This window comes from Emys orbicularis, chromosome 9 (genome assembly GCF_028017835.1).
Source record: "Emys orbicularis isolate rEmyOrb1 chromosome 9, rEmyOrb1.hap1, whole genome shotgun sequence".
In the NCBI taxonomy this organism is placed as follows: domain Eukaryota; kingdom Metazoa; phylum Chordata; order Testudines; family Emydidae; genus Emys; species Emys orbicularis.
Genome location: NC_088691.1, coordinates 48,076,522 through 48,095,195, shown reverse-complemented (window position 1 = coordinate 48,095,195; position 18,674 = coordinate 48,076,522). Strand labels below are relative to the sequence as shown.

Genomic DNA, 18,674 nt, shown 5'->3' with positions numbered 1-18,674 from the left:
CAGTGAACAGAAACATTTTAATTTTGGTTTGTATAGTCAAAATGAAATATTTCATTTTCAGTCAACAATCTTTGTGTCCAACTGAGCAGCCATCGCGCCTCAAGGAAGTTATAATTCCAGTTCCCTCATGCTGCCTTTCTCCTTTATGTGCCTTACTCCCCAGTTACACTGTATCTACCATTATGCACCACAGTCTCTTCCTGTGACTGAGCCACCACAGTGCATCGTAAGACTCCCATCAGGCATGGACCATGGCAAGATATGTAACTGGCAAAAAAGTTAACAACCTTCTTCCTAACCAGAGATTAACGTTATTCTTGGCCACTGCTACTATCTAAATATCCAGCTCAAGATTCCCCAGGTTGTAAACATGAATAACAAAAGGTAGGCATAGTCCTTCAGGTAAAAGAACTGCTGTAAATCTCGCCACTTCTTCTGGCTGATTCCCCCAGACTACCACTAGTATTTCTTATTCAAATTAAGAATAAGCCAGCTAATTCACATCTAAGTACCCATCTCTGTTAGAGACTGAGAGGGCTCACCTCATGTATGGTATAAGTCACATAAAATGAAGATGCAGAACTGTGTATCATCTGCATACTGAAGGCTCAACAGCCCACTAATGGTGATACATACACTGAACTAGAACGGTGAGAGAATAGAACCACCTCGAACCCAGCATGAGAATTCCCTCAGTGCAGATGAACATTTGCCCCAAAGCTGTCTCTTTGACAGGCTAGAATGGAGCTACTTAAGAGACACTCCTTATGTCCCTGCTCCAGTCCTCAACCTGTCAGCAAATGGTGTCTAAAGCTGGTAACATATATAAAAGAATCAGAATGGGCATCTGAGGCCAGATCCTCAGATGATGTGAATTGGTGTAGCTCTATTGTCTTCAGTGCAGCTACACTGATTTATACCAGCTGAGTATTTGGCCCATTATTTTAAGCCATTCTTAGAAGGACATCAAACATTCACACCAATGTAGCCTGTGTGTCACATCCAAGCCTAAAAACAGATTGACAGTGACCAAGGAAATCTTTGGACTCTGGATTTGTCAGAGTTGTCCTTTCCACATAACCTTTCCAATTATATTCCCAAGAAAAGGGAGATTAGAGACAGAAGATAATGGGCTGAATTCTGAGAATCAAGGTTTCTTCAGCAAGGGCCAACCAAAGGAAGGGATTGACAGTCTACTCAAAAAACAGACTCAGTACTTCCCTACTTGATCTTACCAGCCTGGCAGGACACGGGTCAAGTCTGCAACTCATAGCTCAGAGCTCCCCAAGCACCTCTAGCTCCTCCATGAATAACAGAGGCTTATGGTCAAACAGGCAAGATTCACATTTGTCTATACCAGACATGACTTTGCCTCCACAGAGATCATAAGTCTGGTCAGATTCCAATTACTCTTTTCAATAAAGAAAATAGACAGCTCCTCACAACAAGAAACATTCAACTGTTTCTGAACAAAGTTCAAGTTTGTGAACCCCAAGTTCCGTAAGGCTATTCACCAACCTTCACGGGACAGGGACTCAGCAGTGTACTCTGGGATTAGCACCCTCTGGCTAAGTACTCCTTGTGGGACAGCTCAGACATCAGACCACTCACGTTTCACCAAAACGGAGATGCTGATGTATTTATCTTTCTCCTCAAGGGATGGAATGGTGCAGTTCACTATTTTATCCCCCTAGATTCAACTGCTGCTTTCACTTACTTCAACCCCTGGTTAATTTGATCCTCCATCTAATTCTATCAGCACCTCAGGAGCTCAGTCATTTGTGCTAACAGGAAGACAACTTCCACCCTTTCTTTTGATCAATGCCGATCCCTTCAGGAAGCTATTACAGGATAATTTGATCATTGGCCGTAAAAAAAAGCAGCCATTTAATTGCTGAAGGCCAGATTCTGTTCTCAGTGACACTAGTGAAAACTTGGAGTACCCCCGCTGTCAAATTCTTTTGTGGCATATCTGGGCACAGCTCCATTGGCTTCAGTGGTTTTGCACAGCTGAACATGAGATCAGAATCCAGCCCTAAGACTGAACCGTAATTCTGCAGTTAAAGAAGAAAGAGACCAAGGAAGCCCCTGAAAATAAAAGACAACAGAACATGACTAACAGGCATTGGAGTCTGGAGGACATTCCCCAATAGGTCAGGACTTTTTGAAAGTAGAGCCCTGTAGTGAGGCGGCCTGGCTCCCAGCCGCCCCAGAGAGGGACGAGCCCCTCTGGATGCCAAAGTGGGCGGAGCCACTGGAGCCTGCGCCTGCCCCCCAAAGGTCAAAGCGCAGGACAGGAAGTATAAAAGCCCCACTCCAGGGCTCAGAAGCTGCCTGGCCGCTGGAGAAGCCAGACGCTGGGGGCCTTGCTCCCGCCGGGGAGACTCCTGCAGCCTGTGACCGACCCGAGGACTGGCCATACCAGTCAAGGCCGGATGACGACCAGACCCTGGAGAAGCTGTTAAGCCTACCGGTGAGAAGAAGCCAGAGGAGCTGCCAAGCCTACCGCTCGCCGAGTACCCTGAGGAGCACATGGTGCTTGATTCAGTGGAGGACACCGGCCAGACCCAGGTACTGCTAGAGGGGGAGGTAGGAAGTAGTCCGGGGGCAGCCAGTCTGGCTGCGGCACACCCAGAGCCGATGTCAGTGTGTTGCGGCCAGGATCCCCACTAACACAGCAGCGGGCCACCTGCCGCTGTTAGGGCCCCGGGCTGGGATGCAGTGGAATGGGTGGGCCTGCGTCCCCCTTGCCACCCCACTTATGGGTGGCAGTCTCCCCCTCGCCCCAGACGCTCAGAACCAGGAGCCTGGGGTTTTGTTCCTGAACTATTTGCTCAGCCCCTGCCTGAGGGTCTGAGCTCCTGTTTGTTCGCTGCCCCGCCCTGACCCAGGGCCTGGGCTTATCCTGAACTATTTGCTCAGCCCCTGCCTGAGGGTCTGAGCTCCAGACTGTGGGTTGCCCCCACCCTGACCCAGGGCCTGGGCCTGGTATTGGACTATTTTTGCTCAGCCCCTGCCTGAGGGCCTGAGCTCCAGACTGTGTTGCCCCGCCCTGACCCAGGGCTTGGGCCTGATATTAAACTCTTTGCTCAGCCCCTGCCTGAGGCCTGAGCTCTAGACTGTTTGTTTACCGCCCCGTGCTGACCCAGGGCCTGGGCTTGTTCGGAACTATTTGCTCAGCCCCTGCCCGAGGGCCTGAGCCCTTGACTGTTTCCTGCCTCACCCGGCTAATTCCCCGACTCAGCGGACCTCAGTAGTGAGGCGGCCTGGCTCCCAGCCGCCCCAGAGAGGGGCGACCCCAACCGAACCCTTCTACAAGCCCATTTTGGGGCTCTGCAGTATTGTCTTTAACTTTCTGAGGTTGACATGAGCAGCCTCCCCTGTTCGATGAAAGGCCTGATCCTGCAAGATGCTGAGGGAGTAGGAAGTGAGAGTTGCTAGCAGTCTATTCCAAGATACCCCCGACTCACTGATCCAAAGCCAGTAAAGTCAAGGGGAGTCTTTCAGCTGACCTCAGCGGGCTTTGAGACTCAAACCCTATTATGATGGACTGAGCAGGATCAGGGGATTTTCGCTCTCCCGCCTTCATTCCATGCTGCAATGCTGGCCATGCTGTTAATTATTATTTAGCATTACCGTCTCCTCCTTATTCCCCCACCCCAAATGTCAGCTGCATCTGGACATTATCCATAGCAGTGAGGCACTCATACATTCATGTAATAGCCATCAGGCAGGGATGACGACCAGTGTCATCTGTCTGCCACCCTTCCTCCTCAGAGATTGCATCTCCTCCGTCAGACTCACAGCAGGACTCCAGAGCTAGTTGGCTCAGATCCTCAAAGGTTTTTAGGCACCTAAGGCCCATTGGGAATTAGGAGCCTAAATACCTTTAAGGATCTGGGCTGTTGTTCTCAAACCCACCTCTCTCCTGCAGTAAACTCCTGCTCTCCCCTGAAGAATTAAACAAGAAAACATCCGTCCCTAGCTATTTTGGTGCCCTACGCAGCCCCCCCGCGGGGGGGCTGTGTGGGGCCCCAGGCCTCCACGGCGGGCTGGCCCCAGGCCTCCGCGGGCAGGAACAGGGGGGCGGGCTGGCTGGCCCCAGGCCTCCGTGGGGGGGAGGGAGGGGCTGGCCCCAGGCCTCCGTGGGGGACGGGGGCTGGCCACTTCCTGCAGGAAGTGGAGTGACCCGGCCCCAGCCTGCTCCGCTCCCCTGGCTCCCAGCCGCGCCACCGGCGACTGCTGGGGGGCGGTTCCCCCTCCCCCCAAGCCTGGGAACCAAGGGAGCGGAGCAGGCTGCAACCGGGTCACTCCACTTCCCACAGGAAGTGGCCAGCCCCCCACGGAGGCCTGGGACCAGCCCACGGAGGCCTGGGGGCCGGGGCCCCAGCCTGCTCTGCTCCCCTGGCTCCCAGGCTTGGGGGGAGGGGGGAACCGCCCCCCCAGCACTCGCCGGCAGCGTGGCTGGGAGCCAGGGGAGCGGAGCAGGCTGGGGCCGGGTCGCTCCACTTACCATGCTGGCTGCAGTCTTCAGGGGAGTGGGGGCAGGGCTGGGGCAGAGCAGGGCTGGGGCGGGGGCGGGAAGAGGCAGGGCTGGGGTGGGGCGGGGGCCATGGGGGAGAGCCGGAGCAGGGGCTAGAGCAGGCGCCCAGTCAGACCCTGTCATAACTATAAAGGGAAGGGTAACAGCTCTCCTGTGTACAGTACTAAAATCCCTCCTGGCCAGAGACTCCAAAATCCTTTTACCTGTAAAGGGTTAAGAAGCTCGGGTAACCTGGCTGACACCTGACCCAAAGGACCAATAAGGGGACAAGATACTTTCAAATCTTGGGGAGGGGAAAGGCTTTTGTGTGTGCTCTTTGTTTTAAGGGGTTGTTCGCTCTTGGGACTGAGAGGGACCAGCCATCAATCCAGGTTCTCCCCAACTTTCTAAACAAGTCTCTCATATTTCAAACTTGTAAGTAAAAAGCCAGGCAAGGCGTCTTAATTTTACTTTGTTTTCTCAACTTGTAAATGTACCTTTTACCAGAGTGTTTATCTTTGTTTGCTGTACTTTGAACTTAAGACAGAGGGGGGTCCTCTGAGCTCTTTAAGTTTGATTACCCTGTAAAGTTATTTTCCATACTGATTTTACAGAGATGATTTTTACCTTTTTCTTTAATTAAAAGCCTCTTTTTAAGAACCTGATTGATTTCTCCTTGTTTTAAGATCCAAGGGGGTTTGGATCTGTATTCACCAGGAGTTGGTGAAAGGAAGGAGGGGGGAAGGGTCAATTTCTTCTTGTTTTAAGATCCAAGGGGGTTTGGATCTGTATTCACCAGGAGTTGGTGAAAGGAAGGAGGGGTGAAGGGTCAATTTCTTCTTGTTTTAAGATCCAAGGAGTTTGGATCTGTATTCACCAGGGAATTGGTGAGAGGTTTCTAAAAGCTTCCCAGGGTAGAGAATGGTGGCAGCGGACCAGAACTAAGCTGGTAGTTAAGCTTAGAAGTCCTCATGCAGGCCCCCACACTTGTACCCTAAAGTTCAAAGTGGGGATACAGCCTTGACATGGTGGCACAGCGGTGGAGATCGTTTTAAACCCAAAAGCCAGTAAGAGATTTTTTTTTCCTTCTAGCTGCTTGGGAGCAGAGCTGAAGGTAGATGCATATCTTATCTCTCCTTGCCTGAAGGCAGAGGTGTTAAGTTTTTTTAACAAGGGGCTTTGTTAAGAGAAGGGTTCAATCAGTGAGCAAACTTTGACTGGTAAAGGCAATTTACAAGCTGAATTGTTTTTTTTTCTTTTTACATCCTCGTGAGTAGCTAGTTAGAAAGTCTCTGTTAACTCAGCAGCAGCCAGAGCTGAGTACATCCCAGTTTCAGTCAACTGCAGAGGGGTGTGACCCAGCACAAGAAAACAGGAAAATGACTACCAAAGAAGTAGCTAACAAAATAGAACTGGCCAGACTAGAAGCAGAAGAAAATGAGAAAAAACATCAGAGACTGCTTCAAATTAAAAAACTCGAGAAAGAAGCTGAAGAGGAGGCCCATAAAAGAGAAGAAAAAGCCAAAGAGGAGGCCCATGAAAGAGAAGAGAAAGCCAAAGAGGAGGCCCACAAGAGAGAGATGGAGCTGGAAAAAGCCAAAGAGGAGGCCAAAGAGGAGGCCCACAAGAGAGAGATGGAGCTGGAAAAAGCCAAAGAGGAGGCGAGAGAAAAAGAAAGGAAGCATGAACTGGAAGTAGCAAGTGCTAAGCAGGATGCATCAGACCATCCTAGCAACTCCTCTCCAGGTACCACTTCCCATCCCAGGAAATTCCCCACCTACAAGGCAGGCGATGATGCTGAGGCCTTCTTAGAAAATTTTGAAAGGGTCTGCCTTGGATACAGCATCACTCCAACCCAGTACATGGTAGAGCTGAGGCCGCAGCTCAGTGGACCCTTAGCAGAGGTGGTGGCTGAAATGCCTAAGGAACACATGAACAGTTATGAACTTTTTAAAAACAAGGCCAGAATCAGAATGGGGCTAACACCTGAGCATGCCCGTCGGCGGTTCAGAGCCCTAAGGTGGAAACCCGATGTGTCATTTACCCGACATGCCTACCACATTGGGAAAAATTGGGATGCCTGGATATCAGGAGCAAATGTTAAATCTACAGAAGAGTTGCCCTTCCTATTGCAAATGGAGCAGTTTTTAGAGGGTGTTCCTGAGGAAATAGAAAGGTACATCCTAGATGGGAAGCCCAAAACTGTAACCGAGGCGGGGGAGATTGGAGCCAAATGGGTGGAGGTGACAGAAAAGAAAAAAGCTAGTAGCAGTTGGAGCGAATATCAGAAGGGGCAAGCCGAAACAAAACCTTACCACCGGGGACAACCCAAGGCCCCACCCACATCCCAAGGGAAACCCCAGACGCCTTCTCACCCCACCACACCAGTCTCCATCAACCAACATCGCCCCGGTGATACCTTAGCAGGGCAATGTTTTAAATGTAATGAACTGGGACATATAAAGGCTCACTGCCCCATGAACCCCAACCGATTACAGTTCATTACACCACAATCACACCAAAGATCCCCAGACCCAGATGCCTCTCTCATACCCTCGGAGCGAAGGGAAACCTTGAGAGTGGGCGGAAAGAAAGTTATCGCTTGGAGGGACACTGGGGCACAAGTGTCAACTATCCACCAATCCCTAGTGGACCCCAAACTCATCAACCCGGAGGCTACAGTGACAATTCAACCCTTCGTGTCACAGTCTGTAACCTTGCCTACAGCCAAGTTGCATGTCCAGTACAAGGGCTGGTCAGGAATGTGGACTTTTGCAGTCTATGACAATTATCCCATCCCCATGCTGCTGGGGGAAGACTTGGCCAACCATGTGAAGCTAGCCAAGAGGGTGGGAATAGTCACCCGCAGCCAGGCTAAGCAAGCTTTCACCCCCATCCCTGTTCCTGAGCCGTCCACCAGGGCCCCGTCTGTGTTACCAGAGACCCAAACAAAGGTGGCGGAACCGGATCCCCTGCCAACGACTGCAACAGCCGTAGTGGATCCAATCCCAGAGACCCAGCCTGTCAAGGCTGTATCCCTACTTTGAACTTTAGGGTACAAATGTAGGGGCCTGCATGAAAACTGCTAAGCTTATCTACCAGCTTAGCTCTGGTCCCGCTGCCACCATTCTCGATGGATTCCCTCCCTGGGAAGCCTTGAGAAACCTTTCACCAATTCCCTGGTGAATACAGATCCAAACTGCTTGGATCTTAAACAAGGAGAGATTGACCCTTCCCCCCTCCTTCCTTTCACCAACTCCTGGTGAATACAGATCCAAACCCCCTTTGGATCTTAAAACAAGGAGAAATCAATCAGGTTCTTAAAAAGAAGGCTTTTAATTAAAGAAAAAGGTAAAAATCATCTCTGTAAAATCAGTATGGAAAATAACTTTACAGGGTAATCAAACTTAAAGAGCTCAGAAGAATCCCCTCTGTCTTAGGTTCAAAGTATAGCAAACAAGATAAGCACTCTGGTAAAAGGTACATTTACAAGTTGAGAAAACAAAGTAAATCTAAGACGCCTTGCCTGGCTTTTACTTACAATTTTGAAATAAGAGAGACTTGTTTAGAAAGATGGGGAGAACCTGGATTGATGTCTGGTCCCTCTCAGTCCCAAGAGCGAACAACCCCTTAAACAAAGGACACACACAAAAGCCTTTCCCCCCCCAAGATTTGAAAGTATCTTGTCCCCTTATTGGTCCTCTGGGTCAGGTGTCAGCCAGGTTACCCGAGCTTCTTAACCCTTTACAGGTAAAAGGATTTTAGAGTCTCTGACCAGGAGGGACTTTAGTACTGTACACAGTATGGCTGTCACCCCAAGCTTTCACCCCCATCCCTGTTCCTGAGCCGTCCACCAGGGCCCCGTCTGTGTTACCAGAGACCCAAACAAAGGTGGCGGAACCGGATCCCCTGCCAATGACTGCAACAGCCGTAGTGGATCCAATCCCAGAGACCCAGCCAAAGCCAGTCCCAGAACCGGAACTGGCAACGCAACCAGCACCAGAACCATTGCCAGCACTGCGTCCAGCGCTTGCAAACCCGTCTACAACTCCAATGCCAGAGGGCACCAGCGAGTCTGAACTGGTGGAAGCAGCAGATAACCCTACCCAAGAGGCTCAGCCAGAGCCTGAAATACCACATAGTGCACCAGCGGACAGCGGTTCACAGTCAATGGAAACAGCCCCAGCACCTGCATCGCTTCCAGAGGGACCAAGCCCCAGTCCACAGTCCAAGGAGGAACTGATGTCTCCAGCATCAAGGGAACAGTTCCAGGCCGAGCAGGAAGCAGATGACAGCCTTCAGAAAGCTTGGGCGGCGGCACGGAACACCCCACCGCCTCTCAGCTCTTCTAACCGATCCCGGTTTGTTGTAGAAAAAGGACTTTTATACAAGGAGACTCTTTCTGGTGGGCACCAGGAAGACTGGCATCCTCAAAGAAAGTTGGTAGTTCCCACTAAGTATCGGGTAAAGCTCTTGAGCTTAGCCCATGATCTTCCCAGTGGCCATTCTGGGGTGAACAGAACCAAAGACCAGTTGGGGAAGTCCTTCCACTGGGAGGGAATGGGCAAGGACGTTGCTAATTATGTCCGGTCTTGTGAGGTGTGCCAACGAGTGGGAAAGCCCCAAGACCAGGTTAAAGCCCCTCTCCAGCCACTACCCATAATTGAGGTCCCATTTCAGCGAGTAGCTGTGGATATTCTGGGTCCTTTCCCAAAGAAGACACCCAGAGGAAAGCAGTACGTACTGACTTTCATGGATTTTGCTACCTGATGGCCGGAAGCTGTACCCTTAAGCAACACCAGGGCTAAAAGTGTGTGCCAGGCATTAGCAGACATTTTTGCCAGGGTAGGGTGGCCCTCCGACATCCTTACAGATTCGGGAACTAATTTCCTGGCAGGGAACATGAAAAACCTGTGGGAAGCTCATGGGGTGAATCACTTGGTTGCCACCCCTCATCACCATCAAACCAATGGTCTGGTGGAGAGGTTTAATGGAACTTTGGGGGCCATGATACGTAAATTCGTAAATGAACACTCCAATGATTGGGACCTAGTGTTGCAGCAGTTGCTTTTTGCCTACAGGACTGTACCACATCCCAGTTTAGGGTTTTCACCATTTGAACTTGTGTATGGCCGCGAGGTTAAGGGGCCATTACAGTTGGTGAAGCAGCAATGGGAGGGGTTTACGCCTTCTCCAGGAACTAACATTCTAGACTTTGTAAGCAACCTACAAAACAACCTCCGACACTCTTTAGCCCTTGCTAAAGAAGACCTAAAGGATGCTCAGGAAGAGCAAAAGGCCTGGTATGATAAACATTCCAGAGAACGGTCCTTCAAAGTAGGAGACCAAGTCATGGTCTTAAAGGCGCTCCAGGCCTATAAAATGGAAGCGTCGTGGGAAGGCCCATTCACGGTCCAGGAGAGCCTAGGAGCTGTTAACTATCTCATAGTCTCCCCCACCTCCAACATAAAGCCTAAGGTATACCATGTTAATTCTCTTAAACCCTTTTATTCCAGAGAATTAAACGTTTGCCAGTTTACAGCCCAGGAAACAGATGACGCGGAGTGGCCTGCAGGTGTCTACTACGAAGGAAAAAGGAATGGTGGCGTGGAAGAGGTGAACCTCTCCACGACCCTGGGACGTCTGCAGCGACAGCAGATCAAGGAGCTGTGCACACGCTTTGCACCAATTTTCTCAGCCACTCCAGGACGGACCGAACGGGCATACCACTCCATTGACACAGGTAATGCTCACCCAATTAGAACCCCACCCTACCGGGAGTCACCTCATGCCCAAGCTGCTATACAAAGGGAGATCCAGGACATGCTACAGATGGGTATAATCCGCCCCTCTACCAGTGCATGGGCATCTCCAGTGGTTCTAGTTCCCAAACCAGATGGGGAAATACGCTTTTGCGTGGACTACCGTAAGCTAAATGCTGTAACTCGTCCTGACAACTATCCAATGCCACGCACAGATGAGCTATTGGAAAAATTGGGACATGCCCAATTCATCTCTACTTTAGACTTAACCAAAGGGTACTGGCAAGTACCACTAGATGAACCCGCTAAGGAAAGGTCCGCCTTCGTCACCCAGGCAGGGGTGTATGAATTCAATGTACTCCCTTTCGGGTTGCGAAATGCACCCGCCACCTTCCAAAGACTTGTAGATGGTCTCTTAGCGGGATTGGGAGAATCTGCAGTTGCCTACCTCGATGATGTGGCCATTTTTTCTGATTCATGGACAGAACACCTGGAGCACCTGGAAAAAGTCTTCGAGCGCATCCGGCAGGCAGGACTAACTGTTAAGGCTAAAAAGTGTCAAATAGGCCAAAACAGAGTGACGTACCTGGGGCACCAGGTGGGTCAAGGAACTATAAATCCCCTACAGGCCAAAGTGGATGCTATCCAAAAGTGGCCGGTTCCAAAGTCAAAGAAACAGGTCCAATCCTTCTTAGGCTTGGCCGGATATTATAGGCGATTTGTACCACACTACAGCCAAATCGCCGCCCCGCTGACAGACCTAACCAGAAAGAAACAGCCAAATGCAGTTCAGTGGACTGATAAGTGTCAAAAGGCCTTTAACCAGCTTAAGGCAACACTCATGTCTGACCCTGTGCTAAGGGCCCCAGACTTTGACAAACCATTCCTAGTAACCACAGATGCTTCCGAGCGAGGCGTGGGAGCAGTTTTAATGCAGGAAGGACCGGATCAAGAATTCCATCCTGTCGTGTTTCTCGGCAAGAAACTGTCTGAGAGGGAAAGCCACTGGTCAATCAGCGAAAAGGAATGCTACGCCATTGTGTACGCGCTGGAAAAGCTACGCCCATATGTTTGGGGACGGCGTTTCCAACTACAAACAGACCATGCTGCGCTACAGTGGCTTCATACCGCCAAGGGAAATAACAAAAAACTTCTTCGGTGGAGTTTAGCTCTCCAAGATTTTGATTTTAAAATACAACACATTTAGGGAGCTTCTAACAAAGTGGCTGATGCACTCTCCCGGGAAAGTTTCCCAGAGTTAACTGGTTAACAATTGTTCTTGGAATGAAACTTATTGTTAGTTTTTATATAATCAGTAGTATGTCTAAAGGTACATGTGTCTTATTAACTCTGTTTTCTCCTAGAACTCCAGGAAGAAATCACAGCCAGTGTGGAACCAAACGTCCAACACTATCTGTGATTTGGGGGGCGTGTCATAACTATAAAGGGAAGGGTAACAGCTCTCCTGTGTACAGTACTGAAATCCCTCCTGGCCAGAGACTCCAAAATCCTTTTACCTGTAAAGGGTTAAGAAGCTCGGGTAACCTGGCTGACACCTGACCCAAAGGACCAATAAGGGGACAAGACACTTTCAAATCTTGGGGGGGGGGGGGGAGGCTTTTGTGTGTGCTCTTTGTTTTAAGGGGCTGTTCGCTGTTGGGACTGAGAGGGACCAGCCATCAATCCAGGTTCTCCCCATCTTTCTAAACAAGTCTCTCATATTTCAAACTTGTAAGTAAAAAAGCCAGGCAAGGCGTCTTAGTTTTACTTTGTTTTCTCAACTTGTAAATGTACCTTTTACCAGAGTGTTTATCTTTGTTTGCTGTACTTTGAACCTAAGACAGAGGGGGGTCTTCTGAGCTCTTTAAGTTTGATTACCCTGTAAAGTTATTTTCCATACTGATTTTACAGAGATGATTTTTACCTTTTTCTTTAATTAAAAGCCTCTTTTTAAGAACCTGATTGATTTCTCCTTGTTTTAAGATCCAAAGGGGTTTGGATCTGTATTCATCAGGAGTTGGTGAAAGGAAGGAGGGGGGAAGGGTCAATTTCTCCTTGTTTTAAGATCCAAGGGGGTTTGGATCTGTATTCACCAGGAGTTAGTGAAAGGAAGGAGGGGGGAAGGGTCAATTTCTCCTTGTTTTAAGATCCAAGGGGGTTTGGATCTGTATTCACCAGGAGTTGGTGAAAGGAAGGAGGGGGGAAGGGTCAATTTCTCCTTGTTTTAAGATCCAAGGGGGTTTGGATCTGTATTCACCAGGAGTTAGTGAAAGGAAGGAGGGGGGAAGGGTCAATTTCTCCTTGTTTTAAGTTCCAAGGGGGTTTGGATCTGTATTCACCAGGAGTTGGTGAAAGGAAGGAGGGGGGAAGGGTCAATTTCTCCTTGTTTTAAGATCCAAGGAGTTTGGATCTGTATTCACCAGGGAATTGGTGAGAGGTTTCTAAAAGCTTCCCAGGGTAGGGAATGGTGGCAGCGGACCAGAACTAAGCTGGTAGTTAAGCTTAGAAGTCCTCATGCAGGCCCCCACACTTGTACCCTAAAGTTCAAAGTGGGGATACAGCCTTGACAGACCCGGAAGCAGAAGGACTCGGAAGCGGCGCCGACTGAGTATGAAAATTAAAAAGGCGCCACTTTTGGGGAATGTGGTCGGGGGAGCGGCCGCTCCCCTTGCTCCCCCCCAGCTACGCTACTGCCGTGGATCACCACTTTGAGTAGCATTGCTGTAGAGCGACTGTTTTTGGCTTTAAAGTTAATTTTAAACGATTTGTGGCAGGCTATGAAAGATGACTTGATTGCTGCAATAATTTTTTACAGAATGAATTATGAATGATTCTAGTTTGTATCATTGTTGATGACATTTAAATTGTTTTAAAAGTCTGAATAAAAATAATGTTTTTTCAAAATTAGTTTGCACTTTTTATTTAGTTAAAAATTAATTTGAGTTAGAGTGCGGTGCGGAGTCGGAGCGGAGCCGGAGTGGAGCAATTCAAAAATTTGATTGCTCCAAATCCCTGGTTGCATCTGAATGACCTGGGAGTCCATTTAGCAAAGTACATGCAGTCCCTGTTTCAGGGATAAATTACAAAGAAGCATTTCACATAGGGAATGGGTGGGGAACACAGCTGACAGATTGGGAGACTTTCAGGTTAGAGCAGGAGAAATTGGGGTTAGTAGACCTGGATTCTATTCCTGATTGAGTTGGGGGTCATGTCTCCAGATCTGCATGCAGAAGAGCACAGGCACCAACTTTTTTCTGCGCCGGTGGGTGCTCGCGCCCCTGGCTTCGCCCCGATGCCATCCCTGCCCCAAAGTCCCCGCCCTAACTCCGCCCCTTCGTGCCCCTATTGGACCCCTCCCTAAATCCCCGCCCTGACCCTGCCTCCTCCCCCAAGCGTGCCACGTTCCCCCTCCTGCCCTCTCCCTCCCAGCCTTGCTGCGCCAAACAGCTGTTTCGCGGCGCAAGCACTGGGAGGGAGGGGGGAGAAGCAGGACGCGGCAGCGTGCTCAGGGGAGGAGGTGGAGGCGGAGTGGAGCCGGGGGGGTGAGGCGGGGAGCTGCCGGTGGGTGCAGAGCACCCACCACTTTTCCCCCATGAGTGCAGAGCACCCACCAATTTTCACCAATTTTCCACAGAGTTGGTGCCTATGAAGACGAGACCCTCTGCATGTGTATTTCCCCTCTCCCATGCAGAAGCTAAGTCAAACAACTTTCTCCATACCCCAAAGAGCCCCTGGGGCTTGTCTAGGGATCTGTGCAGGAAAGGGGTGCAGACTGGGAGGACCAGGATAGGGGATAGATATAAATCCTCCTCCTGCCTCCACAGAGTTTTAGGAAAGATAATAATAGGGGAGCAAAGCCAAGTCCCTGATGGAACAATTTGAGGGAAGTCTCATGGAGATTTATTCCCCCTGAGCCTTCGACCATGGGCTTTTTCTTTCCTGTGTGAAAAGGAGATTATGACAATGTCCATTTCTGCACAGCTCTGGGAGCTCCTTAGATGAAAGGTGCTGTATCAGTCCAAAGCATTAGCTAAGATATCATGCCAGGTTTCCCACGCATACTTAGTTATATTTATTTATATTGCTGCTTCATGTGCGTTAACTTGAAATCCCTTCTAAAGTGCAATGTTATCAAGAAGCATGATAGACAAGGGGGGGGGGGATATAATATCTTTTATTGGACCAACTGCTGTTGGTGAGAGAGACACACTTGAGTTTACACAGATCTCTTCTTCAGGTCTGGGAAACTAACTCAAAGTTATAGACACACCTGCTGCTATCATCATCATGGCAAATCTCAGGGCTTTGCAAAATCCCAACAAAGCCACATTTTTTTCACTTTTTATAACCCATATGCACATTAGAAGACACCAATTTTATTCTATATACAGGTTTCAGAGTAGCAGCCGTGTTAGTCTGTATCCGCAAAAATAACAGGAGTACTTGTGGCACCTTATTTGTTAATTTGTTAGTCTCTAAGGTGCCACAAGTACTCCTGTTATTCTATATACAGTTTATATTCCAAATACCCTTGTTCTTCTATGGATTTCCCCCCAAAGTCTACTAAAGACAACAGCCCAAAACAGCATTTACAATCTCTTGTTTTAATCAGTGTGTCAGAATGTGTTCTGTTCTGTCTACAGAATATTGCATGGGTGTAGTGTCAGAGTCCCATCCCAGGGTGGTGCTGCATGCATAATTTTTTCCAATGTTTTTTGATGTTGGAAGAAAATGGGATAGGATGTCAGAGTTGTTACAAAAAAGGTGAGTTCCTGGTGCCCACAGCTACCAAGCTTGATTAGTGAATTGTGTGAGCATATTGAATCCTCAGAGCAGAAATAACCCTTAATGCATCTTTAGTCTCCAGCAGCTGAATTTCCTTAATGGGACAAAGTAGCACATTATCCTTGTCTACACACACAAATTATATAGTTAAAGTGGTATTACCTCCTACTGTGGAAACAATTATATTTGTATAAAGGTGCCTTACAGTGATATAGCTATTCCCAAAGAGAAGGGGAATAAGCTACATTTGTATAAGGAACATATATACTAGTATAACTGTCTTCACGCTAGAAGTTATACTGATTAAACTATTTCAGTAAAAAAATCACCCCCAAAGGAAAATAGATATACTGGTACAAAAACTGTGCAGACAAAGCCTTAGATAAAGTCATATTTTTTTCTCATTAGAAACCATGCTAAGCATAATATATTGGACATCTGATGTTTTTATAGATTTAGCTGATGTGTAAAATTTGTGGTTACATATAAAGGGTTTTATTCACACTAGGCTCTTTAATACTACTCTGACAGTGTAAAAGGCCTTGAAGCAGATGGAAATGCCCCCCTGAAGATCATCTCACTCTGAGGGCCTTCCTGACTAGTATAGAGCTGAATAAGGGTTCTACATCACTGTTGCTAACTCTTGTGATTTTGTTGCGAGTCTTGTGGTATTTTGTATTTTTCTTAAGGCCTCAGTTCCTGGAGTCAACTGATTGTATAGGAATCTCAGTTTCATTTTTAAAAAGTAAGTTTCTAGTCCTCAGGGTTGCACTTGAAAAAGTGACCTGAGTGCACCCTAAGGATTCAGAAGGAAGACAAATAAAAAGAATCCAACTTTATTATTTTAAAAAAATCTCTTGATTTTAAAGCCAATCTCATGATTTTTCGACATCTGGCTCATAGTTATTGAACCCTTCAGGCTGATGATATTACTACACTGGCCCTCCTCCCTAGAATGCACTGCATTACACCTTTTCTTTGGGTCCAAGGATCAATAGGGCCCTGAGGCTTCTCGAATTTACAGACAAGGTACTCATTGGCTCATCTGTTGTCCATGCTTCCCACCTACAGTATCCTCAAATCTCCCACATAAGATTGCAATAAATCTACTGACACCTTAGGACTAGGGTTGCCAGGTGTCCAGTTTTTGACTGGAATGTCTGGTGGAAAAGGGACCCGGGCGGCAGTGCAGAGGGGCTAAGGCAGACCTCTGCTCCGTGTGGCTCCCGGAAGCGGCCGGCATGTCCGGCTCCTAGGCACAAGGGTGGCCATGGGGGCTCCGTGTGCTGCACCTGCCCCGAGCGCTGGCTCCGCAGCTCCCATTGGCTGGGAACTGCGGCCAATGAGAGCTGAGGCAAGGACCTGCGGGTGCGGGCAGTGCACAGAGGCACCTGACCACACCTCCACCTAGGGGCCACAGGGACCTGCTGGCCGATTCTGGGACCCGCCCTGAGCCCCCTCCTGCACCCTAACTCCCTCCCGGACCTTGCACCCCCACACACATTCTGAACCCCTCGGCCCCACCCCTCAGCCTGGAGCCCACTCCTGTACTCCAAACCCCTCATCCCCAGCCCCACCCCAGAGCCTGTACCCCAAGCCGGAGCCTTCACCGCTTCCTGCACCTCAACCCCCTGTCCCAGCCCCGAGCCCCCTCCTGCACCTGAACTCCCTCCCAGAGCCTGCACCCCGTACAGCACCCAACCCACTGCCCCAGTCTGGAGCGCCCTCCTGCACCCAAACCCCTCATCCCCAGCCCCATCCCAGAGCCCACACCCCCAGCTGGAGCCCTCACCCCCCCATTCTGAACCCCTCAGCCCACCCCCCATCCCGGATCGCCCTCCTGCATCTCACACCCCTCGTCCCTGGCCCCACCCTACAGCCTGTACCCCCAGAAGGAGCCTTCTCCCCCTTCTGCAACCCAACCCCTTGCCCCAGCTTGGTGAAAATGAGCGAGGGTGAAGGAGATCAAACGAGGGAGGGGGATGGAGTGAGTGGGGGCGGGGCTTTAGAGAAGGTGTGGGGCAGGGGGCGGAGCAACGGTGTTTGGTTTTCTGCAATCAGAAAGTTGGTAACCCCAGGGCACATAGGAACATGCATTCACACTCCACAAAAGAAAGTGTAAAAACAAGCACGGTTCACACAGCAATTTGCATAACATCTGAATACTGATTTCCATAATTTGCATACAGCTTCGCAGGCCGCTGGCTAGGCCGGGGCACCAGCAACCATTTCGCTTTCATGCAGCCCTTGATGCACAGGGGGAACTCAGTGCAGAGCCTGCCCCCGCCGCAGCAGCCTGAGCGCGCTCCGCTCTACTACCCCTGCGCCAACTCGGTTGGCGGCTGTGTGGGGGCGCACGCCGAGGAGGAGGCGGGGCGGGGTTCGAATGCGCGCGCCGCAGCCTCCCCCTTCCAGGAGCGAAAGAGGCTCCAACCGTAGCTGGGGAAAGGCGGCAGCGGTGCGAGCCTGGGAGTCTCGGACCCGGCAGCGTAGCAGGTACCGTGTGTGGGGAGGCCGCTCTTTCCCCCTCCTCACACAGCCAGCGCCGCGGCCTCCGTTCCCCGCTTCATGGGCTGCCGCAGCAGCAGCCACGGGCTCCGCCCCACCGTGCAGCGCCCCTTGTGGGCCCCCATTTTTCGCGGGTTCCAGCGCCCCCCCCCGCCCCCACAGGGCTCCCCACTTCCTGGGCTCCCTTCCCCCTTGCTGGGCCCCTGGGGATTCCCCGCCCCCGTTTAAGGGGTTTGTGCTTTTCACGCTTTCCCCTCTTGGAGCTTGCACCCCGTTTTAGTCCTCCCCGACCTATTTCTTCCATTGGACACGGGCTGGTGTCATTGTGTGGCCAGCAAAGCAGGCCGGGGCTCCTTCCTGGAGCTGTCCATCCCTCCCTGCCCATCAGGGTGTGTGTGTGTGCAATCGGGCGTGGTGTCGCCGTGTGTGTCCCTAGAGAGGTGGTGAATCCGGATTCTTATAGAACAGCCTGCATGGCATGTAGTGAGTGGTGGTTTCGTTTCTTGCCTTTGGTTTTGTATAGGATAGGTTGGGGACAGGTTTGCAGGAAAGGCAATGCACTGGGCTGAAAAATGCAAGCACACTGGCCTGCTTTTTTAGGTTAAACGCTGCATCTTTGCCCAAAGGAAGGGGGTTTTGCGTTTGTCTTCAAGAGGAAGGGCTCTTTATGAAATGACCTTGCTGATGCTGGGGGTGGGGAAACCTAGGCAGTTGTTCATTTCTGCTGTATCCCTTGTCACTTATCACGGGGGAGTCCATCTCCCTGCTGTTGCTGTTAAAATCCAGATGTTGCTTTTCAGAATATCTAAATCATTATTTTATGGCTAATGATTTTTAGTAATGAACTGTAGGGTTTTAAAAAAAACAGTGTTTTTATACTATATTACTACTACTGCTTATTTGGTAGTTGCCTGTGATCTCTAGATTTCATTTGTTTGTGGAAGGGCTAATGTTTCTTTAATCTGTTTGCCTCTTTCCCCAGTGAAACAAAATCTAGCTTTATTTCCTTTAGTCTTTGATGGAGTTGATTATGCAAGTGACAAAGCTCTTTATTTTTTCCCTTTGGTTCATTGTGTTCTGCTGTGAGAGTGGAAGCT

General features: G+C 49.8%; 1 protein-coding gene across 1 annotated transcript in view; it reads left to right on the top strand.

Annotated features, from left to right (window-relative positions):
- Nucleotides 1-17,435: 17,435 nt before the first annotated feature.
- The window catches only part of LOC135883542 (SLAIN motif-containing protein-like), a 106,526-nt gene continuing 105,287 nt past the window's right edge, over nt 17,436-18,674 (top strand). Inside the window, exon 1 of the mRNA XM_065410727.1 lies at nt 17,436-17,565. Within this exon, the coding sequence (XP_065266799.1) occupies nt 17,456-17,565 (110 nt within the window). The 5' untranslated portion in view covers nt 17,436-17,455. The remainder of the gene's footprint in view (nt 17,566-18,674) is intronic.